The 25,229-nt window shown below is 35.0% G+C and overlaps 2 protein-coding genes across 3 annotated transcripts in view; one reads left to right on the forward strand and one right to left on the reverse strand.

Moving 5' to 3' along the window:
- TRIM23 (tripartite motif containing 23) overlaps positions 1 to 2,617 on the forward strand; it is a 33,523-nt gene extending 30,906 nt beyond the window's left edge. The window contains exon 11 of the mRNA XM_036117456.2: positions 350 to 2,617. Within this exon, the coding sequence (XP_035973349.1) occupies positions 350 to 529 (180 nt within the window). The 3' untranslated portion in view covers positions 530 to 2,617. The remainder of the gene's footprint in view (positions 1 to 349) is intronic.
- A 134-nt stretch (positions 2,618 to 2,751) lies between these two features.
- PPWD1 (peptidylprolyl isomerase domain and WD repeat containing 1) lies at positions 2,752 to 25,218 on the reverse strand. Of its 2 annotated transcripts, XM_078067276.1 has the most exons (12): positions 24,993 to 25,218; positions 21,128 to 21,230; positions 20,044 to 20,144; positions 19,771 to 19,891; positions 17,487 to 17,934; positions 13,000 to 13,190; positions 11,952 to 12,141; positions 8,809 to 8,990; positions 7,425 to 7,506; positions 5,666 to 5,848; positions 4,512 to 4,661; positions 2,752 to 4,332 (listed from the first exon to the last, which is right to left on the reverse strand). In XM_078067276.1, exons 1-11 carry the CDS (start codon positions 25,186 to 25,188, stop codon positions 4,518 to 4,520), a joined length of 1,941 nt encoding a protein of 646 aa, XP_077923402.1. In that variant the 5' UTR covers positions 25,189 to 25,218; the 3' UTR covers positions 2,752 to 4,332; positions 4,512 to 4,517. The 2 variants fall into 2 exon arrangements, with proteins under 2 accessions (XP_077923402.1, XP_035973346.1); XM_036117453.2 differs by lacking the exon at positions 2,752 to 4,332 and having other exon boundaries at positions 4,357 to 4,661.
- Positions 25,219 to 25,229: the final 11 nt, after the last annotated feature.

Genomic DNA, 25,229 nt, shown 5'->3' on the forward strand with positions numbered 1-25,229 from the left:
CTACTTTTCTCTATACTTATTAATCACAAAATAATTACTGAAGGGTGAATCTAGGTTTTAACTTTAGGTTTCTTTTAAAATGGTACCAACAGAATTCTTTATAGGGGCACCTGGGTGGCTCAGTTGGTTAAGCGACTGCCTTCGGCTCAGGTCATGATCCTGGAGTCCCTGGATCGAGTCCCGCATCTCTCCCTCTGACCCTCCCCCCTCTCATGTGCTCTCTCTCTCTCTCATTCTGTCTCAAATAAATAAATAAAATCTTTAAAAAAAAAAAAAAAAGAATTCTTTATAAATGGTAATTTTGATGGGCTGATTATAAAAAAATTTCTGATATGTATCTATCTTTCAGGATGTTGCTGGAGCTCTGTCAGTAGAAGAAATCACTGAACTTCTCAGTCTGCATAAATTGTGCTGTGGCCGTAGCTGGTATATTCAGGGCTGCGATGCTCGAAGTGGCATGGGACTATATGAGGGGTTAGATTGGCTCTCAAGGCAACTTGTGGCTGCTGGAGTATTGGATGTTGCTTGATTTTAAATGCAGAAGTTATTTAAAGTTTTGTGGTTAAGAGTTATTTTGCACATAATATGTTATAAGAAATTCTACATCTCAAAGATAGTTTATTTAGGATGTATATTTAAAAGGAATCTTGGTTGGGGAATTCAGTACAATATTGCTTTTTAAAAAACTAGTAAAATTTAAATATTTGAGCAGATTAAATTGCATTAAATAGGGACTTCTTGAATATACATTTTTTAAAAACATACGTTTTTATTAAGTTTTTCACATTATGTGTGACCCATATATTGGCAAAGTAGTAGTCAGAGAAAGGGTAAGGTGAAGGTTTATTCTTTCAATGAAAAAGGAATAACCAACTGAATGCCTAATGGAACCTCTGTGGGAAGCAAGTGAAGCATAGCTTCTTCTTTATCTTGCCCTTTCACTGGATTTTGGCAGTATTTGTAGCAAAACAGCAGTGACTTAATGAATTAGAATCCAGACTGCATCTTGGAGAAATAGGATTAATTTACTTCTTTGTTCAGTATAACAGAATAACTTTAATGCTAAGAACTATAAGCTACAGAAAATTAATATTTTATAATTTTTATTGAAACTTTCTCTAAGCCCTTTTGTAAAAACCTAGTGAGTCAGATGAAATGTTATCTAATTAGGTATGACTGTCAGATTAGTATTAAACTGAAGAACAGTTAATAATAAAACTGTGAAAGTCATTTATGTTGTAGTTAATCTTCACTTATGAAAGACCCATTTCCAGGGTTGAACCTGTATGTATTATCTCCTAGGTCACAGCTCTAAATTGGTCCTTCTATTTTCAACATGTTTAAAGTAGTTAGAGTTTCTTTTTAAAATAATACTGCATCCTTAGTGGGAACGATTATAGGTAAAATGTAGTAAGTTACACATAGAACCAGGGTTGGCTTACATAAAAGTAGGAAACTACATTTACCTTAAGAAAAGTCATTTAAGCAGTGGAGAATCAGTTACTTTAAATGCTTTCCCAAAAATATAAGTACATTTATCTTGACAATAAGACATTATTAAGGCTCTTCATGGTAAGGCCTTGAGAAGGAAGGAAAAGAAATGTTCAGAAAGTTTACATCACATTTATTATGCAGTGTTGTAAAAGTTTAAAAATTTTGTGCTTTTTACTGTTTTTCATTTTTTAAGGATACTCACTTATGGCAGTACGATTTATATTTAAACATAGCTAGATTGGGTTTTATTTTTTTTTTAATATGCTCTTCACCCTTTAGGATGAAGCTGAATAATCCTAAGTCTTATTAGTTGAACTGTTAGGAGATGTCCCTCTTAGGTGGCACTGTTCTGGTTCTTTTGTTTGTACTTTTGTTTGTTTAAAATAAACAGCAAAACTTTTAGAAAACAAAGCATTATAAAGAAGTCCATCAGTGTTATGGGCAGTATGTAAATAAGTAAATAGTTCATCCTTTATTTCTCAAGTAAAAGTCATGCTGTTACAAGTGTAATTTGTGCATATAAGTAACACTTATGAATTAAATTATTTAATAATTACAATAACTGTGAAAAATAAAAAACATGTTAACATTTGCTTGTGAGCCCTTGACCTGTTTTCTCTACTAGGTAATTGGAAAAAAAAAAAAGTCTAACACTAACATGTAAACTTGTTTTCCTTGTAAATTACTAAGTTCATTTCACCAATTTTGCTAAACTTTGTAATTCACATTCTTAGCATATTACTAAACACAGTGTAAAAATTGTGCTTAGACCTGATTATAATGTACATAATAGTGTTTGTGTGTGGTTTCTTTTTTTAAGAAATATTTTTCTCAGGCTCTTATTACTATTTGTGGTTGTATTCTTTCACTAATCATTAGTTAAGATTTTGCTAGTTCCCTCTGGGAAATGTCAAATTTAATAATGAGAGAGATGTTTTAAATCCAGTCTATTAGGATTTGCCTCCTAGCTCTGAATTTCTGTATTTAGCCTAAATATACTGTATGGTTTATGTAAAGCAGGTTTTACAAGTGTGTAGCCCTGGTCTGTAATTCTGGAATGCTTTATCATCACCAGAAGCCATTATTTGCATTACATATAGACAGCAATAAAATGTTAAAATCATTTTAAAGAGGTCCTATCATTATTCTAAAAATTCTGTTTCGTGTACCATCTACTAGTATAACTAGTAACGAATTAAGAAAGTTGTATTTGTGCTGTGGTTAAGAGAAAGAAAACAAAATGGGGTAGGGGTTGACTTGCATGTCAAATTTGAGTTGTAGTTTATTAAAGATTTAGAAATAACTTATTCTGTATTTGCAGTGTAAGCTGCACTTAAATGAGTATTATAGCTAATGTTTTGATAGAACTAAAATTTTTCATTAAACAAAGTGAAACTCGTTTTTTAAATTTTAAGTACTATTTTTGAAAATGTCTGAGAAAACTTAGGTGTAGCCTATAACTATTATTGCTAAAAGAAAGACATTTTCTGTAGTATTGAGATACCTTTGAATTTGCAAAGTAGTAATAGGGAAGAAGACAGTTGTACTTTGCCTAAAAAAATAATGAAGAGGATGAATGAGTAAGTATCAGATGGTATCCTGCTAATAATTTAAAACATGCTTTAAAAAAAAAAGGACATCTGGCAATGTATGTTTTTAAGTCTACTGATTATGTTAAATTTATGACACGAAATGGAAAAATTCGTTCATCAAATATGATTTTTCACTCAAGCAAAAGAACTGTTTGGCAAAATGGGGCATCACCACCACTTGGTGGCAGTATTATCAAAAATTTAGGATTAAGTTTTCAGGAATGAATAAATTGCTAGGGAGATGTCTAGACACCTAAAATAGGAAGAAAAGGTAAACGTCACAGTGAAAAGTCATTTTATGTCCAAGTTCTACCTTATAAAAGGAGGATGTGATATTAAAGTAGCACAACTTGGCACATTCTTCCATCTCACAGGTTTGTGGTACAAAATGGATAAAGGAAGTAATACTGCTTATCAATAGAAGGAAAAGTGTAAGTTTAAATTTAAACATAAGAATGTGGATTCCCTAAATAGGTCTCTTGAACGTGTTCCTCCTTTAACTTCTTGTTCTCCTTTAACTTCAAGAGTGTCTGGAAACTAGAAGCAATGGTTCTTAATAGTTATGAAGTCAGGAGGGAAAGTGAAGAAATGAAATCAACAGAAGACTTTGAACTCATACTGTTTTACTGCTCAAATTACTACTAATTGCACCATTATTAGCTACTAAAGGTTTTACTTAATATATAGTTTCTCGATGGTATATTTAGTAAGGTAAGAAAAGATACTATAACTTGAGGACAGAAAATTTGACTTTAGCTACATGAGGAAAATAATGTGAAAACAATAAATGAACCTGTATATAAAACTAAGGACTAAAGTATTAATTTATTCTCATTCTTATATTTAAACACTAGGTGTAATACTCATTTAAATGTGACTTACCTGCAACTCAGAATAAGTTATTTCTAAATCCTTAATAAACTACAACTTCCTATTTCCTGAAATTTTACTTACCACTACTTAACTATTTTTAACAATGATTAAAAGGCAAAACTATTTGGCATGAAACACAAACCTAAGAAAAGAAAGGAAGTGGTATATTACTATCAGATCCTGGTACCCTTTCTTAGTGGATCTAAAGAAACGTGGGCCGATTAGGTGGCATGTTTTTAGAAAGCTAAGGAACCTATGCATACAATTCTCATTATTTAATCTGGTTTTGAGTCTCATGACAAATTACATATAAGGGGTGCTGTTTGCCCAAATTTAATCCATCTCAGTTTATCACCTCCTAGGATGAGAAATGCTGCAAGAAAAATCAAAGGCAGAGTTTTAAAAAAGGACCTTTAATGAAAAATACAAAACATAATAATTGCATCCTTGAAACATGATTTGTATGTTCAGCAAGTCCTAAGAACTTCCTAATGTAAAATAACCCTGTTTGATATATGTGTATTTTTTACTTACACATACAATGAAACAGACCTTATTTTACTTGACAGTAATATTTATGATGCTGACATCCTCATAGGGCTTATCTGTTTTGGGATTGACTTTGACATTGGAGATCCTTTGTACAACTTCCATTCCTTTAGTCACTCGTCCAAACACTGTGTGCTTATTATCAAGCCAAGGCTGCATTGGAGGAGAAATGGAAGATCTTGGTAAACCCAGATTCCTTAGATCACACCCTCTGGGTGAGCAAATTAAAGAGAATTTAAATTTATGGTTCATTTTTAAAATTTAAATAAAAGGATGTAGAGTTAATTTCATTTAGCAGCTTTTAAGAGTGATTTCCATAATTACATGAAAAAATATAAAAGCATAGTATAATGTTTAATTAGATATCTGCATCTTTCAGACTAAAGGGAGCAGAAGATGTTTGCTAAAGCTAAGTTTCTCTGCATGGCTTAATGAATTATGGCTAAGGCTTTAAAAGTTCTCTGCAGGAATCCTACCTGCATAAGTAAGAGGCAGTTTGGAACTGTTTAAGCAGCACGTGCTTTCGTATTAGAGAGATGGGAGCTCAAAGGCCGGCTCTGCTGCCTACTTGACCTGTGGCAAGTTAATCATGTCTCACTGTTCATTTCCTCATCTAGTTTTTAAAACTGGGTATAGTGATACTAGAAGTATTGTGACTATTACATGAGACTTTGTGCCTGATAGTAATTATAAATATTGTTCCTTTATTGCATGGTGCTTAATTCCAAAACATAAAGTGTAATAATTTGTATAATTTTGTGTAACTGCACAGCAAGAGAGCTCAATATTCTTATGCTGTATTTTATCAAATCTACACTGCCATTGATTATGGGCTGCATTAAAATTGAGAATTCATTTGCTCTAATTCCTCCCATTCTAAAGATAAGGAAACAGCCCCAGAAGTGAAATAATTTGTTTTCTGTTGTACAACTAGTATTGGCAAAGTTGACTTAAACTCAAGTGTCCTGAGTTACAGAAGTACTGTTTTACAAAATAAAATCCAATTTGTTTTACACTTTCTCATTTAAATTGTTTTCATTTTTATAACCTGGCAGATATAAATAATGGTAGACAATACTGCAGCTCTCTTCCACTGAATTCATTCTTAGATCATAATCTATGAATCTGTGGCTTATAGACAGTGCTGTTCTACTTACCGTTGGTACTACTGTTATGAAAAACTGAGATCCATTAGTATTCGATCCAGCATTGGCCATGCTGAGTGTATATGGTCTGTCATGTCGTAATGTTGAATGAAACTCATCTTCAAATTCTCCTCCCCATATGCTTTCTCCTCCCATACCAGTTCCTGTTGGATCTCCCGTCTGAATCATGAAGCCCTTAACAGGAAGTACACAAAAAACATATTACACTTGTCCTTTCCTTTTCTATATGCATGCTTTGGAATCTTATGTTTAAGAGTGTTTTATTTATTTATTTTTTTAAAGATTTTATTTATTTATTTGAGAGAGAAAGAGAGAGGGAGAGAGAGCACATGAGAGGGGGGAGGGTCAGAGGGAGAAGCAGACTTCCCACTGAGCAGGGAGCCCGATGTGGGACTCGATCCCGGGACTCCAAGATCACGACCTGAGCCGAAGGCAGTAGCTTAACCAACTGAGCCACCCAGGCGCCCCTTAAGAGTGTTTTACATTCAGTAAAATCTTAACTTTTCTTAACTGTCACTCTATAAACTGATTTTATTAAAACCTCAGTAAGTTATACTTTACTTTAGATGTATTTCCATTGCTTAAACACGACCTTATTTCATTGAAACAAAACTGCAAAGATCTCCTCATTTATAGACATATACTGTCTTTCCCAATAATCTAATTAAAACCAATTAATATTGTAAGGAAGTTTCAGACCCATATAGTGTGCTAGGTTTTATAGAATTGCCCCACTTTTCTCTCTTCCCTTTCTCTAAACACTCTGGATTGCCTGGTGAGTCATTTCACTAATTCCTTCAGAACCCCCAAAATCTGATTACCTCTCCTGTCATTTCCCCTGCCATTTCTGACCTGCCAGTTACCAAGAACTATATTACTGCCCCATCTATTTTATGGAACACCACTCAACAAAATCCTGGGCCAAGTTCTTTCTGTTCTTCAGGTTTTAATGGTGGTTCTCAAAGATTAAGTGGCATCATGTCTCTTCTATTATTTAAAATCTTACCTTCTAGAACTAGACCTTATCTAGTCACCAGGTACAAGTAACCTTAGCTTTTGGTTTTATCTAAGCATGACCTTTTACTCAGTATCTGACCCTTGCTTTAGCTGCTGACAAAATATTGATGCAGTGTTTCTAAAAAGGTACCATGTTACTATTCCTGTGCTTGATTCTAGATCTGATATTCATGACCATCCTTTTTTTTTTGGCTTCTATATTCCATTTTTTTTTTTTTTTAGGATGTTATTTATTTGACAAAGAGAAAGAGAGAGAGCGCACAAGCAGGGGGAGTGGCAAGCAGAGAGGGAGGGAGAAGCAGATTCCCCGAGGAGCAGGAAGCCCGATGAGGGGCTTGATCCCTGGACCCTGGGATCATGACCTGAGCCAAAGGCAGACGCTTAACCGACTGAGCCACCCAGGCCCCCTTTCCTATTCCTTTCTAATAAACTGATAATTGTGAGACAGGAAGATTCCTTAGGTGTAAACCTGTGGTTATGCAAAAACACACTATTCCTGAAATAATTTAAATTTTGTATCAACTTGGGGTGCCTGGGTGGCTCAGTCAGTTAAGCGTTTGACTCCTGGTTTCAGCTCAGGTCATGATCTCAGGCTTGTGGGATCAAGCCCTGAGTCAGGCTTTGCACTCAGTGGGGAGTCTGCTTCAAGATTCTCTCCTATCCCTCTCTCCCCTGCTCGTGCTCTCTCTCTCAAATAAATAAATCTTTAAAAAAATTTTTTTGTATAACTTACCTTAATTATACGGTGAAATGTATGTCCATTATAATAACCATTTCTGCTATGAACACAGAAGTTTTCCACTGTCTTAGGGCACCTAGTAAGACACATGTTAAAAATAAGAAATCTATTCAGGGCATCTTAAGACAGTTTACTTTGCAGTTGTGCTTCTTAACGGTGTTTTCAGTATCTTCTGAAACTTTCAGGATAGTTTTTTTTCCATAACCTCTTCTAATCTTAGGATAAGCAAGAGTTGAAAGAGCATATAAGCCATAGTATATTCATATTGTTTAGTACATTATGTTTAGATCATGACTGCTTATTATATTTGAGTTTGACAGTATTTAAATTTCAAAGTCATTTAGCAGATTAAAAAATACAACTACAGTACCTTAAGATACATATGTTCACTGAACTTGTATAGTGGGTTCAGTTCCTGGGAAAGGTAATTTTCTTGTAAAAACTATGTTATGGTACACTGACACAATTCCTAACCAAGGACTTACTCTCTGAAATGATATCTCCCAAATCTAATCAACCTTAAATGACAATCACACAAAGTATGAAGCTTTCCAAATAATGTTCACTAATCTCATGTGATGATTTAATAAGGTACATTATCATGTAATAGCTCTTAGAGCTGGGAATAGAAGGGAGATACAAGAGAATACTGCACGAAGTACATCAGGAGACAGGCTTAATAGTTGCATGGATTGTGAGTACCTAAAATGAGATGGTCTAGGTGTCTAGAGCTGCCTAGTTCTTTGTTCATTACCAAGGTACGTATAAAACAATCATATCCAAAATAAGTAAGTACTTTTAAGTAAAGGTGTTGTAAAAGATGTCATCTCTTGGATCAAGAATAGCCAGATATTCTACTGTATTTGGCACTGCATGTTCATCTTGCAAACTTTTAAACTGTCCAGAATACACTTCTGCTTTTTTCAATTAAATGGCCTTATGTTTTTTGTTGGAATTTTTAAAACATACAGATAGCACTGGGACTAAATAAGAGGTAGTGGATGTTTAGCAAATGTCAGGAGGAAAAAATTATCCTCCCCTTAAGGATTTGCTTTGAGGATAAAGCCAGTTCTAACAACTGAGTCACAAAATTTAGTTGGGATGTGTAGCTAATGGTAATATATTTGTATATCACTTATAGTTTACATTCAGCACTTTTGTAGCTATATGTTTTGTATTCATAATAATAAACCTATGAAGTATGTGTATAAAATTTTCCCATTTTCTAGAGGAACAGTTACCAGAAAGCTAAAGGTAGATGTTCTATCAAACACTTCAATTCTTTAAAATTCCTCAAGTTGAAATAATTTTAAGTTGCACAATTTCTTCAAATAAACACATTTACATTGGTGTTTAAGACAACAGAAATAGTACATACTCAACAGGAAAAAGTTTGATGTGAATGTCTCCCATACTTGTGTGGATAATGGCACTATCTGAAACTCGTTTAGGTCCTTCAGCTTGAGTAGCTGCCATGACTTCTTCTTTAGAAGGTTTCTCATTAAAAACATCTCTGTCAGAATCTGCACTTTTTGTATCTTCCGGTTCTCGTTTGGTAAACTCAAAAGAAAATTAAGAGAGTGAATGAATGAAATTTTCGTCTGGTTAAAATTTATCAACAAGAAAATTTCATTTCTATTTATGGTATTTGAGAAAAGAAAGAATTCACATCAGAATAAATCCTTATTTCAGGAATCACTTCCTATCACAGGATGTGTAATGCAGTTAAATTATTTTTACACTTGTCTAATATGAAAATCCATTTAATGAAGATGTATGATTTCAAATGGGATTTAATTTCTTTTTGGGTACAAATTTAACAAGATGCAGTTTTATTTGAGGTAGCTCTCTGCTTCTGCCAGCTAGTATGTCAAAACCTGTCACCTGTTGCTTACTTTTCACTATTTAGATTTCCTGGGTTTGAATTCCAGCTCTGCTACTTACTAGTTACATGATTTAGGGGAAGTAAATTCATTTTTTCCATTTCTTCATTCATAAATGGGGATAATAATAACTACCTCAAAGAGGTGCCTGCTGTAAAGATTAAATGAAGGGATATAAAATGCTTAGAGAACAGTGCCTAACATGTAGACGGTACTATATACATATTAATAATTGTTATTACAAAAGCAGAACCTGGTGCTAGGTAGGCTGAGGATTCAAAGATGAATCAGAAATGCATCTTGACTTTCCTTCTTTTTTATTGCCTGCAAAGCCCCATCTGTTCTATCTAAACCCTGAAGCTTGGGAGAAAGAATGCAAATTTTGAGTGAAGTTGTAGAAATTTCAGGATACCTCAGGGTACTGGGAAAACTGAAAGAAACCTTTCAGTTGTTAAAACTTTGGACTTCTCTAAGCCTGTTTTTTGTTTTGTTTTTTTTTATTTGATTTTCAGTAAGTAGAAAATTTTTCTCCCAAGAAAGCCCTACCTGATAACCAGTTGAGTTCCAGGAAGTTAAGCCAGTGCCCCAGGCCCTGTCTTGCCTAATGTCATTCCTGATCTACTTGTATAAATTCCAAATAAACAACCAAGTTAGGATGTTGTTGCCTTATCATCTTACTCTCCAGTTTTCAAAGGAATGGTGTGTCTGTTGTATGATTTATTTATTTATTTATTTTTAAAGATTTTATTTATTTATTTGACAGAGAGACACAGTGAGAGAGGGAACACAAGCAGGGGGAGTGGGAGAGGGAGAAGCAGGCTTCCCGCCAACAGGGAGCCCGATGCAGGGCTCGATCCCAGGACCCTGAGATCATGACCTGAGCCGAAGGCAGACGCTTAACGACTGAGCCACCCAGGCGCCCCTGTTGTATTATTTATTTATATGAATTTTTAGCTCACGTATTAAACTACTAAAGTTCAAATTTTGTAAAATTTTACTTTTATTTCATGATACTGGATTTGAAAAAAAGGATCAAAAATTTATACGTATGTACACCATTTTACTGTTGCTTACGAATACGTATGTCTAATAAAATGAAAGATAATTTTATGTTAGCTGTATAAAGATGCACAGAGTGACTTTTTTTTTCTTCAATGATTATAAGGAACATGTATGATTTAATCAACATAAAAGTAAACTCTAAGGGAAGAAAAAGAAAACATAACTTGTTAAAGTTTTTGATAAAGTGAATGGAACATTAGTATCTTTTTAGTATATACCAAGAATTCCCTATTACGATTAACTTTTACCTTCAAAACAGTTAAATTACAGGTAAAAACAAGAAAAATTCTTTTCCTTGAATATATATTAATTTTTAGCAAAGACTTTGATTATTATAAATAAAATTTTCATCTTAAAGAATGTATCCAGTTTAGGTTAAAAGCTTGGTTGGGATAAGCTGCTATTTCCTACATTTATCAAATGCTGGTAACCTGAATAGCATCATAGCTGTTTACAATATATCAGATGAAAGAATGAGTATACTATAATGAGCCAGACACTTTACCAAACTTTGTGAATAGTGAAGAAAACATAATGTCCTGTATTTGAGAATTTTATATTAAGGAGGAGATGACAGGGTCAGAAATTAAAAAAAAAAAAATAGGAAATTATTCCAAAAACTGTGACACACTGCACAAGCAAGCATACCTAATCAGACTTGATGTCAAGAGAAGGCTTCCAAACTGAGACCTAGTGAAAGTAGGGACTGGGGACAGGTGTGTGACTGGCAGAAGGAACGTGCAAACGCCTTGAGGTAAACAAGGACATTCTGTGCAAACGCCTTGAGGTAAACAAGGACATTCAATTATTGCAAATGGGATCAAGTTCAGTACAGTCAGTGTAGCAAATGAACTGAAAATGAAGAAAGATAGGTAGAAGAGCCATCTAATATAGTTAAGGAGCCATTAAAAGATTTTAGGCAGAGAAATAGCAAATGTGGGACTTAGAAAGTCTCTGCAGTGTGAATAGAATGGTAGGGCAGAGGTCTCTACACTTAAGATTTTTTCTGCTTGGCTTAACAGTTAGGACACTGCTACTCTTAGATAGTTTGGTAGTTTGATTCTGAGCCCAATGTTAGTTAACATGCAAAGTACTTGGACTACTGTAGAAAAAAATAATTTCTCAGGAATATACACTTTTAAGGTAGCACCATTACAAGGGAGTTAAAAGGTAATAAAAAGAAATGTGCTTAGAGAAGGAAGTGTGCAAGTTCAGGGGAGATAAATTATGTTTCAGAATAAAAGATGAAAAATAATCTTTTGCAGGAGAATTTTAAAACCCCATAGCAAAACTATTATGGATGCAAAAATACCGTAACTGCTTACTTCCTAACATCTTAGACAACACAAACAGTTGTAGAAGCCAGGATGAAAAATTTTCAAAACAGGAGGGAAAACTACAAAATTAAGTCCTAGTTAAATATTCTACAATATTAATGTTTTAAGATAGTATTCTGGTTGTTTAGAAAGTCTGCTACTATTGCCAACATTCTCTTCAGTTGAAGGTACAAGCTAAGAAAATAAAAATCCAACCAAATTGGAAGAATTAAGGTCTATTTCCTAGTATTTCCGCATACCATATAAAATCTGTTCTTTTTGAAAGATGTACAAACTATTGTTGGGTCAGCTTGAATATTCTGAAGAACAGGGTTTTCAGAAGCTTTCATTTCTATAGTAGTTGCAGCACGATGTTTTTTGGCTATTCCCTGGAACAAAGCCAACTGCATCACTCTAATATTTTCTTGCTTGCCTAAGATGCGCACACACCTAGAAAATACAATGTTTTATACAATAAAATTATCAGAATGAACTCCAATTATAAAAACTTTATAGTTAAGAGGTAGGAATCAACTAGCCTTTATCCTTTACCTTTGTATAAAATAACTAGCGAAAGTTTTTTAAAAAGTGCTTCTCATCCCCCTCCCCCAAAAAGCAATGATTTTAAATTGGTAGGTGGCTGGAATTTTCAGGTTAAAAAAAATACAATCATTCAGTCATATAGTTTTAACTTATTCCTATCACTATTATTTTAATCGTTTTATAAGCCTTCAAAGATTCTATACTGCCAAGAACTACAATATAAATTTGTTTACATGTGAAAATGTACAGCACTAGATTTTTTCTCTTTAAAATATACTTTAAGTTCTTTTCATTTACATTCAGTGATAGTATCTGATTGTAGCTATTTTGTACTAAAACCAAATGGACTGTTTGCACAAAAGGCTTTTTGTGGTTTCATGCATTTTAACTTCTGATTTTATGTCTAGCAGGATGTAATGCTGAATTCTGTGGTTAAAATATTTGGCAACATTTAACATGAACCAGGCTAATTTAAATCAATAAGCAAAAGAGAGACTGAAACTTGTTAAAAAAAAAACAACAAACCAACAATTTGAAACTATGCATATCTTTTTTCCATTTCTTTTACAAACATGAGTGGAAACTTTTTACATAAGATTATAAACAACCAAAAGACCACAGAAAAATCCAGTCAAAACATTTGGTTAAGTTTAGACATTTGGGACCATTCCACTTGTCCTGGAACAAACAAAACTCCCATTGTTTCCCTGACGGAGGAAATGGTCCCCCATAAATGAATGCACTTTTAAAAAACATCAAGCTTACCGGTTTGTTTCTACATTTATAACTTTAATGCCTAGCATTGTTCCATACAGCACGAAGTGTCCAGTTTCATCAAAAACTATGTTAATTAATCTTACTGCATCCACCTTCTCCAACTCACGTTCTACAGCCATTCGTCGGCCAAATTCCATGTCGGGTAGCTGTTGCCTCATCTGCTGCAGTTCAGTAAACATCTAAGAAGCAAACCATTTATTAACAAAAAAGCTACATGATAAAGAGAATGAGAATTTAAATAGAAGCACAGAACACATTAAGAGCCACTGAAAGTTTGTGTACTTATATGTCATCTTAAGGAGGATTCTAAATACTATAAGCAGGAAATAAAAAGACATTAATAAGTTAAATCATAAAAAATAGTATTTATGCTAACTGGTTCTTCTAATTAAACAAAAGTTAATATAACTACTGTTTTCTCTATTGAAACTCTATCTGCTGCCTTTTATAAGCCACAGACTAGTACCTTCCAATAGAAATATAATGGAAACCACATATATAATTTTAAATTTTCTAGTAGCTACTTAAACAAAGTAAAAACAGCTGAAATTATTCTTAATAATGTTTTATTCAACCCAATATTTCCAAAATATAATCATTTAAACTTTAGGGGCGCCTGGGTGGCTCAGTCATTAAGCGTCTGCCTTCGGCTCAGCTCATGGTCCCAGGGTCCTGGGATCGAGCCCCACGTTGGGTTCCCTGCTCAGCAGGAAGCCTGCTTCTCCCTCTCCCACTCCCCCTGCTTGTGTTTCCTCTCTCGCTGTGTCTCTCTCTGTCAAATAAATAAATAAATCTTTAAAAAAAAATAATCATTTAAACTTTAAGCAATATTAAAAAATTGAGATGGAGCACCTGGCTGGCTCAGATGGCAGAAGATGTGACTCTTGATCTCAGGGTTGTAAGTTCAAGCCCCATGATGGATGTAGAGATTACTTAAAAATAAAATCTTAAAAAAAAATTTGAGATATATTATGTTCTATATTTCTTATATTAGGTCTTTGAAATCCTGTATTTTATACTTTCAGTCCATCTAAATTTGGACTAGCTTCAAATCAAGTGCTCAATAGCCACATATGGCTAGTGGCCACTATTATGGACAATGCAACTAGACTATAAGGTCCCTGTACAGGGATCATGGGCCTGACATGATATAACAAGCACTCAATTTTTGTTGAATGAATGAACTCTTATTATTTCACTAATTTATAAAGATTTCATGACATTTTAGAAAATGTTTCAAGTTATTTTTACAGAAAGGACAACACAGATTATCATTAGGTAAATGTGGCTTAGTGTAGATGAATATTTTTGTGAGTGTTCTGTAGTTTTGATATTTGGTTTTCTTTTCTTTAGATATTTAAAACAATTTCAGACAGGGTCACATCACAATTACTATGTATTATCATACTATAAGCTTCCCCCAAAATATGATCTTTCATTCAGTTTTCCAGATATTTAAGGCCTCAAGCAGCAGAATTCAAAAGTAGGTCTCCATTGGAGATGAAAAGAAACCAGGCTTATGTTCAATCTATTTTTTTTCATGCTTGCATTAACTGGAAGTTCTGTTTTTCTAGATATGGAAAGAACAACAATGTAAACAACTCCAAAAACCAAAAGGAGGTATGTGTATTAGGCAACAACAAGAAGCAAAGGTCTTACAGGACAGATAAAAAGCCTGGTCTGTAGGGTTTCTTGTCTCCAGTCTCTGAGACTGATAATTGCTTATTTCTATGCTAGAAATAGCCTAGATGCTGGACTACATTTTTGTATGAGGGACCCTTGATTATTTTGTTACAGATTCATTTTCTTTCTTTCTTTCTTTTTTTTAAGGTTTTACTTATTTATTTGAGAGAGAGTGAGAGCGAGAGAGATCACAGAGGGAGAGGAAGAGGGAGAAGTAAACTTGCCACTGAGCAGGGAGCCCGATGTGGGGCTCGATCCCAGGACCCTAGGATCATGACCTGAGCCAAAGGCAGACGCTTAACTGACTGAGCACCCAGGCACCCCGAGAGGATTCATTTTCAAGACTTAAGATTTGTAGATGGCCCTCTGCCCACAAATAAGTATTTCATAAATGTTAATCCGACCTGATTAAGTACCTTGGTATCTTTTTACATATTCTAGCCTTAATAGCAGGGCCTCTGTGATATTCATCTGTGTAGCCATATACAGCATATGCATATCTCATTAACTGTGAGATTCCACACATTTACTACCACTAGCATTCTAACTAAATTACTTGGCATTTGTTTTTGTTTTGTTTTGGTAACCTCTCTCATTCTGAATCTCAACTTCTGTCATAAGCTTTACTACTGACTTCCTCTTACCATCTTGGCCCTTTGAGTTCAACAAATGTTGAAGACAATGATGAAGAAATAGAGTGGGCTGAACAGCTCAGAGTATTCATGTTAAGAGATTTATATCCAGAGACTGTGTTTTTAAATGTTTCTTTTCCTAAGGAATCTTCAAGGAGCTGCAAGCTGGTAAAGAGTCTTTAAGTTATATTTAAACTAATATTTAGTTACCATCTACCTAAAGAAGAAAACATCGCAAAGGAAGTTTTTCTCCTTTTCTTAAAAGTATAGTGGAAAGCTATTCTCCTCCACCAAGAAAATGAATCATGAGGAAGATTTGACTAGCAAACAGATCTTCCTTTTTGTCTGGATTCATACTACTTCAGGCTGATAATCCACCCAACTTATTGCTACTTGCCACCAAACAGGAGTGTCACTAATAAGAATAACACAATTTAAGACCTTAATGCAGGGAATCTAATATAAACTGGTCACTACCAAGACTGTAGAATTGACATTGTCATACAATAAACATTACTGCTACAAAGGTTCAACCCACAGACTCTTAGAGGATTCAACATACCATTAGCAGTTAGAGAACACTTCAGGGAAACAGGTAGTGAAACCCAAATTTCCACAAAAAACAGTTAACTTTGCATGGATAGAAACTCTTATTCTACAACTACATGCTTTAACAAATTCTTGTTAGCAGTTATTATGTGTCAGGTATTGTTCTTAGTGCTGGAGATACAAATATGAACCAAAACAGATAAGGGACCATAGATCGCATAGAGTTTAATCTATGAGGGGTTGATATGTATTAATCAAAAATAAGACCATGCCAAATGCTCTACAAGAAAATAAACAGAGTGATATTAAGTCACATAAAAAAAAAAAGTTGTTCCAGGGGCTCCTGGCTCAGTTGGTTAAGCATCCAACTCTTCGTTTTGGCTCAGGTTGTAAACTCATGGGTGTTGTGATCAAGCCCTGAGTCAGGCTTCACGCTGAGCAAGGGCAGAGTCTGCTTGAAGATTCTCTCCCTCTGACCCCCACTCAGGCTTGCGGGTGTGCTTACTCTCTCTTGTGTTCTCTCTAAAGTAAATAAATCTTAAAATAAAAAGTTGTCCTAGATTAGATGAACAGTGAATTCCCACAGGAAGTGACCCTTTAAATAAGATTTGAAGGATAAGTTCAACTGGTAATGGAAAGAATGGGGGAGGGGTGACTCCAGGTAGCAGGAACAGCATATGCAAAGGCCCTGTGGTGGGAGACATGGTCAAGAAACTGAAAGAAGGCCTAAATGGCTAGAGTAAGAGGCAGGGAGAAAGGTGATTTATAGTAGGGTAGAGTGGTAGGCAAAGGCCACAACAAGGCAGGCCATGAATTTGGTCTTGATCCTAAGAACAGGAAGTCACAAAAAGGTTCAAAGAATGACACGATCAGATATATACTTTAAAAAAATTGCTCTGGGTGCAGCGTGGATAACAGAGTAGGAGGAATCCAGGACATAAGGCAGTAGGCCATGAGATAGTCTAGGCAAAAGATCATGAGCTACAGTATGGACAGATGTGCTGAAAGGAAATGAACAAATTTAAAGCATATTTAGAAAGTAAAATTGACAGGATTCATGATGAATTTAAAAAAGAGGGGTAAGGAAAAAGAGTTAAGAAGTTAAGGATGATTCAGGTTTCTTTGGCTTGTGCAAGCAAATGGATATTGGTACCATTCATGAAGACAGCAAAACAAAACAAAACCAAACCAAAAAAAACCCCAAAAAAACAAAACAAAGGATAGCACCAGCTCTGTTTGCAATAGAAAGCTGGAAAAATCAATTTGGGAGTTGTCATACGAACAGACAGGAGTGAACAGAGTTAAGAAAAGGCTAAGAAAAAAGTCTAGATTGAGTTTTGAGGAGCTTAAGAGGATGAAACAAACAAAACTAAACTAAAAACACAGCCATATAAATATAATTGGCTCAAAAGGTATCACATCACAAACCTAGGGAAGAGAGTTCTGAAGAACACTGAAAGACAGCAGACAGTTGAATAATATCTTCAATGTGCTAAGAGAAAATAACCATCCATGTAAACATCTACATCCAGAAAAAATATCTTTTAAGAAATAGCACAAAATAAAGACATTCAGAAAAGGAAATAGTCATTAAATTTATATTGCACTTACACTTAGTGATTCATCAAAGACTCTCATGAGTTTTCCAGTTAAAAATCTGAAAATTCTAACTTTTCTATCAGAACCAATAGTAGCTATTTTCTTCCCATCAGGTGAAAAACATATGCTTGTTGGATAAGCCTTGCACTTGGCAAATTCATATAAATCTGTGTCAGTTTTATATTCCCAGTTCACATTTTTGGGGAACTTATATTCATGAGGAGGCCCAGTCCAGTATTCAATCATCCCAGATTTATCAGAAGACACTACTGCTTTGTAAACTGCATTCAGCCGTATCTGAGTAAGAGGTGATGTATGGAGTTTGTCAAAAATATGAAGTGGCTGGTTATCTCCTCGACCATCATAAATGAAAATTTTTCCTGTGCTCTTCTCAGAAGCAGCAACTGAAGATATGGCGTCCCCTGGGCAATAGATCCACTCACACTGTCCAGGAAAATAGCTAAAATATTTAAGAATTGAGGGAAAAAAGAAATCAATACAAATAAGCATCCTTATCCACCCTCACCACCAAAAAAATGTCCTGGCCAATGATTTAGTTAGTTTTGGATTCCTTGCTCAAAGTAGCAGAGAGATAGAAAATGGGAAGGAACAACTAAAAAAAGTTACCGATTTTTCTCTTTCTGACCTCATTAACATAATGGTAATAACTTCTGAGGATTTATCAGACCACAGGGAGAATTGCATATAGCAGATCATTTACTTCTCTTGGGTAGATAAGAAAACCAGATCAGACCTGAACCTTAAAATATTCCAAGGCATTGCCTTTTGGATTTCTGTCTATGTCTCAGTCTATGCATAACTTACTTTTAAATAGTTTAGCATGTAACAGTATACTTGATAAATCCATCCTTGAAATGTTTAAAATTAAAATATTTTAGTTATGACCGTGATCAAAAGAAAAACATTTTGATATCACATTCTCATTATTAGTAACTTGATCTTAAAACTATAAAGTTTGAACATGCTACCTGATGAACAAAATGTAAAAGAACTGGGACAAATTTAATCAATACACCAAACGTACACACTCAAATGAGTGTTGTCTCCTTCTAGGCAGTCAGTTTGAGACGTTACACAGTTATTCCAATGTTGGTGCTGATGCTCAAAACTTTTTTGGAACTTCTCAAAAGTTTTTTAGAATTTCTACCAAAAGTTAAAAAAAATACTCTTTCAATATCCTCAAAGATGGCAAAGGTTCAACATTTATCAAAAGATTTAATTTTTAAAAACAGCTAGTGTGGGTAAACAAAGCAGGGGAATAGGACAGATAACCAAAAGATATTGCTATTTCTAGTCAAAAATAAGTTCTGACCATAAGTAATGAGACTGATTTCCTTTAGTGGCTCATAAACTGGTTTTGAAGGAAATTCCAAAAGAAATCCTATTAGGTAATGAACTGTTGTTCTCCTCCCCCCACCATTCATATGTTGCAGTTAACCAAGGTGATCGTATCTGGAGATAATTAGGAGGTAATTAAGGTTGAATGGGGTCATAAATGTGGGGCCCTAATCCCATAGGCCTGTGGCCTGAGAAGGGAAAGCAAGACACCATTCCTCCCTACATCCTGTCCCCAAAGAGAGTCCTCACCACAAATTAAACCCTGCTGGAACCTTGATCTTACACTTTCCAGCCTCCAGAACTCTGAGAAAATAAAATTTTATTGTTTAAGCCACTTAGCCTATGGTCTTTTGTAATGGCAGTCTGAGCTAAGACAAGTCCTAAAACTTTTTGACAATGCTATGATTTTAAAGCTGACATTCATTTAGATATATATAAATTCAGTATGGTATCTAAAGAAAGACATGCTTAAAACAAAGTATTCATCTCATTCCTGTACAGTCTAACCACATAGTTGGGGTATCAATATACTTCAAAGTTTAAAATCACCAACAAATCACCTCAATTCCAAAATGTATATAAGCCTTATAAGACACAATACATATGACTGAAATAAACACAGCAAGGGAGTTAATTCTAAGCACCAGTATATTAGACATGATGGATCCTTGTTAATTAAGTAATGTTAAATGGATACAATGAATCCTTGTTATGATGCTGTTTAAAAACTTCTGTGATTAATGACAAAACCACAGCAGAAGCCTCCAAAGAGATCCTAACAAGGATTCATTTCTAATTTTCCTAAGCAAAATTCAAAGGCACATTTTTTTAATGGAATGGCAATATATTCTGTTTAGAAATATCTACAAAATGGTGAAGTTTAGTTTAAAAATTATTTTGCTAAGTTAAAAAATATATACTTTAAAAAAAGACTCACCCAAGCTTCAGCATATTGATCATGTCAAAGTTCACTACATCAAACACCTTCATTGCTTTATCATCACCCACAGAACAGAACAATGCTCCCTCAGAGCTAACTGCAATACTCTCAATAACTCCTATTTAAATAAATCAAATTAAAACACTCTAGTAAATACCAATGAAACAAATATACATGATTCAAAGAAAAAAAGCATTTTAAGAGAAACTTTAACCAATACAATTTAAGAGAGCTACACAAACACATCCAAACACAAAGTGAAATTCTTACCCAGATGACTACGAAAATGTTTAACAAATTCAATTCCCTCTTCTATTTTTTTCCAGAACTTAACATGTCCATCATGACTGGCAGTAATAATAAAGTCTGTCCTGCATATATAAAATTGTAAAAGTTACTTTGTAAAACAGATGAATTACTTAGTACCCCCAAAGCAATCATTCATGAGACTTTTTGACTTTCAAAGTAGGTTTTTTAAAAAATATCTTCCTTTATGAAGACCACTATATGACATATAAAAAAATATCTTCCTTTATGAAGACCACTATTGCAAATTTTGTAGTTCTTTTCTGGATATCATAATAGTTGCTGTGGTACTAATTTTAATCCCCAAAACTAGGATCAGAATTGAGCTAGCACTTGACATTAAAAAAAAGAAATTTCACCAGTAATCACTAGACCTGGGCGCCTGGGTGGCTCAGCTGGTTAAGCAACTGCCTTCGGCTCAGGTCATGATCCTGGAATCCCAGAATCGAGTCCCGCATCGGGCTCCCTGCTCAGCAGGGAGTCTGCTTCTCCCTCTGACCCTCCCCCCTCTCATACTCTCTCTCTTTCATTCTCTATCTCTCAAATAAATAAAATCTTTAAAAAAGAAAAAAAAAGTAATCACTAGACCTTAGGGCCCATTAATGCTAAGATCATCCTATAGGCAGTGTTTTCACAAGGAAAATTATACTAGTTTTCAGAAGTTGATAAATCATTAAATCTCAATATATCCCTTCTCTATACAGCAAAGTTCAATACATTTGTTTTGTATCCTATCCAAGGTGTTTGGTTAAGTATCTGAAAGATTTTATACAGAATAGTCTCCCTTGTAAGGTATATAAAAATAGAAACGATTTATTGAAATCCAGAATATGCCAGGTACTTTACACATCTTACCTTGAATGCATTTCTTATATGATATAGGAAAGAGTATGTAGGCCTTTATTTAACTTAAACTATTAAAGAACCTATGACATTAAACAGAAATCCACAGTATCCTAAAGTTACTTCTACAAATCCTCCTCAAAACTGAAGCATTTTTATAAAACACATTTTTCAGAAAGAAATTAAAAAGATGTGATAGACTTACTTGGTGCATACCACATGGGTGATGACATCTCTATGCATATAACTGCGTTCATACATAGATGCACTGGGGAGGTTTTCAAGATAGACTCTTTCAAATTCCAAAACTGAGGGGAAAAAAAGGAAAGAAAAATGTGTTTTTAACTGGAACTATTTACTATTTTGTACTTAAGATTTTCTAAGTTCTACTTTGTACATTCTTCTAGATTTTCTTAAATTTCTCTCAATTCACAGGTCATGAAAAGAAATTTAGTGTGTTACATCACTTGTTACTTCTATTATTTCATAGTAGTGAATACTGCCATCATTTAGTCATGACAGGTTCTCAGGTATTATATAGAGGCTTGACTGTCCCCAGAACTTAAGAACTGAGTGATTCTGGCTTAATATGAAGGTTCCATTACGAAACAGAAACCTTAAAAAAGTTTCATGAAATTATCACAACCATCTTTCCAAACATGTAGAGTCAATTATTAGTTCTAATTTAAAGTAACAAGAGGACAGTAGCCACTTAGAAGATGTCTATTTATCCTTAAGGCACTAATCCTCTTTGAAGTCACTGATACTGGGATTAGAGCAGGTAAACATGTTAAAATACTAAATAGATTTTTAGAGCTGAAAAAATCCTGGAGTTCTCAACTTTTTCCAGGGACAAAACATTTTTAAGAGTGTTAATCTGAGGAAATACTGATTTCATTACAAGAGCTATGAACAATTTTACCAGCAAAAATTGACATATGCATATCTAGTAAAATAATCCAATGATGGCCAAACAGGACTATAAAAAGTTGCTACATTAAATATGAGATGGTTCATAGTTTTTCCTAACTATAATGTATAGCAGACTCAAACTTGTGCCCAATGAACTCCTTTCTCCTTCATTTTTAGTAACAGAACCCCCATTTCTATATGGGCATATTGACATCATTAAGAGGACCTTTCTCACCTTCTCCAGAGTTAGGTGTTACCGTATGTCAATGAGCAGTGTTGTGTGACAATGAAGAAGTCTCCTTAAAAAGTGTTCCCTTCTTCCCTTCCTCAGTCCTACAACTTGGAACTGGGATAACAGCACTGTTATTCTAATAACAGCACTGGGACAAAGATGAGGGCCATACCCTAGTGATGTTAGGGTAGAACGCTGGGAAGAGCCTAGGTCACTTTGGAGCCTCTATACCAATCCTAGACTGTTTACTTTGGGACTCCTTTTACACATGAAAGAAGTATACCTCTGTCTTTTTTAATGTTATTGATTTTTTGGGTCTTTATGTAATTGGCAGCTTAATATAATCCTATCTGATACACATTCCTTTTGCTGTTTGTTAGTTTACTTGTTGAGCAGATATTTACTGAAAACAAAATAGGTTACAAGGCCCATGGACATGAAGAACACATAACTCCTGTCTTTGAGAAACCATGAGTTTAATTAAAGGTAGTGTCATATAATAATTTATAATGTCTTTCCGAAAATGAATACAAATATCCAGTGTCCAAAGAACATGTTCTATTTCTAGAAATATATTATCAAACTCCTGTCTTTTTATTTTTTTTAAAGATTTTAGTTTTAAGTAATCTGTACACCCAATGTGGGATTTGTATTTACAATCCTGAGATCAAGAGTCACATGTTCTACCGATTGAGCCAGCCAGGTGCCCCAAACTCCTGTCTTTTTAGATAAAATCTTCAATGATATTTTTCTAATGTTTCATACATGTTTTTTTAAATTTCAATTTTTTCTTCAAACCGAATACTATTGATTGGCTTAAATACAATGAGCATCTACTTAAGGGCAAACATTTTCTTTCTTTCTTTTTCTTTTTTTTTTAAAGATTTTATTTATTTATTTGACAGAGAGAGAGAGTACAAGCAGGGGGAACAGCAGGGAGAGGGAGAAGCAGGCTCCCGCTGAGGAGACAGCCCAACATGGGGCTTGATCCCAGACCCTTGGATCATGACCTGAGCATAAGGCAAGACGCTCAACGAGCCATCCAGGCGCCCCTAGGGCAAACATTTTCACACCTAATTATTTCTGTCCCTGTCAATTAAGTTTTATAAGATCTTTGTCTCTTAACACTAATATCAGCACTTTGATTTTTTTTATTTTTCCATAGAAGGACATATAAAAATATTCTAATGCAACAATTAGAGCATTAACTTTGCCATATTCATTCACTCAATAAATACTAAGTGAACACTTGCTATGTGCAAAGGACTGTAGCAAGCACTGAAGCAAAGTGGGAATGGACTTTGCTTTTATAAGTTTACAGTCTAAGCAGTGGAGGAACATTATCAATCACATGAATAAATACACAATTTTAAAATGTAGCAAGTGCAATGAAGAAGAAATGCTGTGGAAACATTTAACAGAAAGACCTAACAGTAAAAAAGATAATGTACTTTAAAAGTGTCAACGTACAGTGTTCAAAAAATTGGCTTCTTCAAAATTTGGATACATAAAATTTGAAGGTTACCTGTAAATTCAGCTGTTAAATATTACCTCAGAGTTATGATCAATGTTCTTCAGAAACCTGACCCAAACTGGAGAAGTCACAGGCTTTACAGAGGAGGTGATGGCTGAAGGTGAATGCTAAAGTTGAGCAAGTTAGCCAAGTGAAAATGGTTGAGGGAAATCATTTCAGGTATACACCATAACATCCTGGTAGGCATTCAAATAAGAAAAAAAGCAGGCCCCATTCTCAAGTGTCTTAATATGGCAGGAGTACAGAGTAAGGAAGACAGACAAAGTTAGAATAGAGAAGCAGTGGATAAGTTTTGGTGAGGTAAAGAGAGATCATGTCATGAAGAGCCTTGTAGGCCATTTGGGGAGTCTGGACTTTGTTTTGAAAATAATGCGAAATCACTGAAGAGTGTGAAGCAGAGAGAGTGATAAAGGTAAGATTTGAACTTTCAGAAAAATCGTATTTTAATCGTCTTACACGTTTAAGAAAGACATTTTACAGAACAACTTTTAAAATAAGAAAATTTAACCTCTTTCCCCACCCTTTTATTTGATAAAACCTGGTCACTATTCCACGAAAGTAGGAAAATACTTCAGGCCTTTGTATCTCCTGCGTGTGGTTTGAAAACCACAGATCGCCGGTTTTAGATGAAAAATTTGTGATCCAGGAAACTTATGTAACTTTCCTAGGTGAAAAAGGGCGCCTGGGTGGCTCAGTCGTTAAGCATCTGCCTTCGCCTCCGGTCAAGATCCCAGGATCCTGGGATCGAGTCCCATATCGGGCTCATTGCTCCGCGGGAAGCCTGCTTCTCACTCTCCCACTCCCCCCTGCTTGTGTTCCCTCTCTGGCTATGTCTCTCTCTGTCAAATAAATAAATAAAATATTTAAACAAACAAACAAAAAAAGTCATTACTGTAAGAGTCAGGATTATAATCATCTTTACCTACTCTTTACGATTCTAAATAGGCACCGCTCTCTCGCCCCCTCCCCGCGCGCCCCAACAAACTAACAGCATTCCTGAACTAAGAGCCTTCAAGAAAACCGGACTCTGTTTCACATCTGCTAAACGGAGATAGAAATTCCAACCTCATATGCCTGCTGTAGGGATTAAATGAGAGGCGCCTAGCACATAGCAAGTAGTGGCATAAATTAGCTTTAGCATCTATTAGACCACATTACTATAACACATCCGTGATTAACATTGTTAGATATTATCAAAAAGACGCTGTACCCAGCCCAAGTCACTATTTCGGGGAAACGTGCAAGTATAGAATGGCCAGCAATCAGAAGATCCTCTGTTCTGAGGGCACAAAACCCCGCAATCACACACCATCTGTTTTTGGGGTCTGGTTTGAAATCTCCCAGTCGGGGGACGCAGATTTCAACTCGCCCTGTGCCTATCTCTGTAGCTACCTTTCCTCTTCTTGGCCAATGTTGCCTCTACAGGTAAAGGCCCAACCCAGCGCTCTTCATTTTCCTCTTCGTTCTCTTGGGCCACCGCCACTACCACTGTCAGCTCCCTTTCGCTGAGTTCTGTTTTTTCCGGTTCCTCCTGGTCCCTGCGCCTTCTCCTTCTCAGCTGTGAATCGCTACCACCTTCCGACGCCATATTGTCCGAATTGTCACAAAAGACGCGACACACACACAGCT

Source organism: Halichoerus grypus, chromosome 2, assembly GCF_964656455.1.
Source record: "Halichoerus grypus chromosome 2, mHalGry1.hap1.1, whole genome shotgun sequence".
In the NCBI taxonomy this organism is placed as follows: domain Eukaryota; kingdom Metazoa; phylum Chordata; class Mammalia; order Carnivora; family Phocidae; genus Halichoerus; species Halichoerus grypus.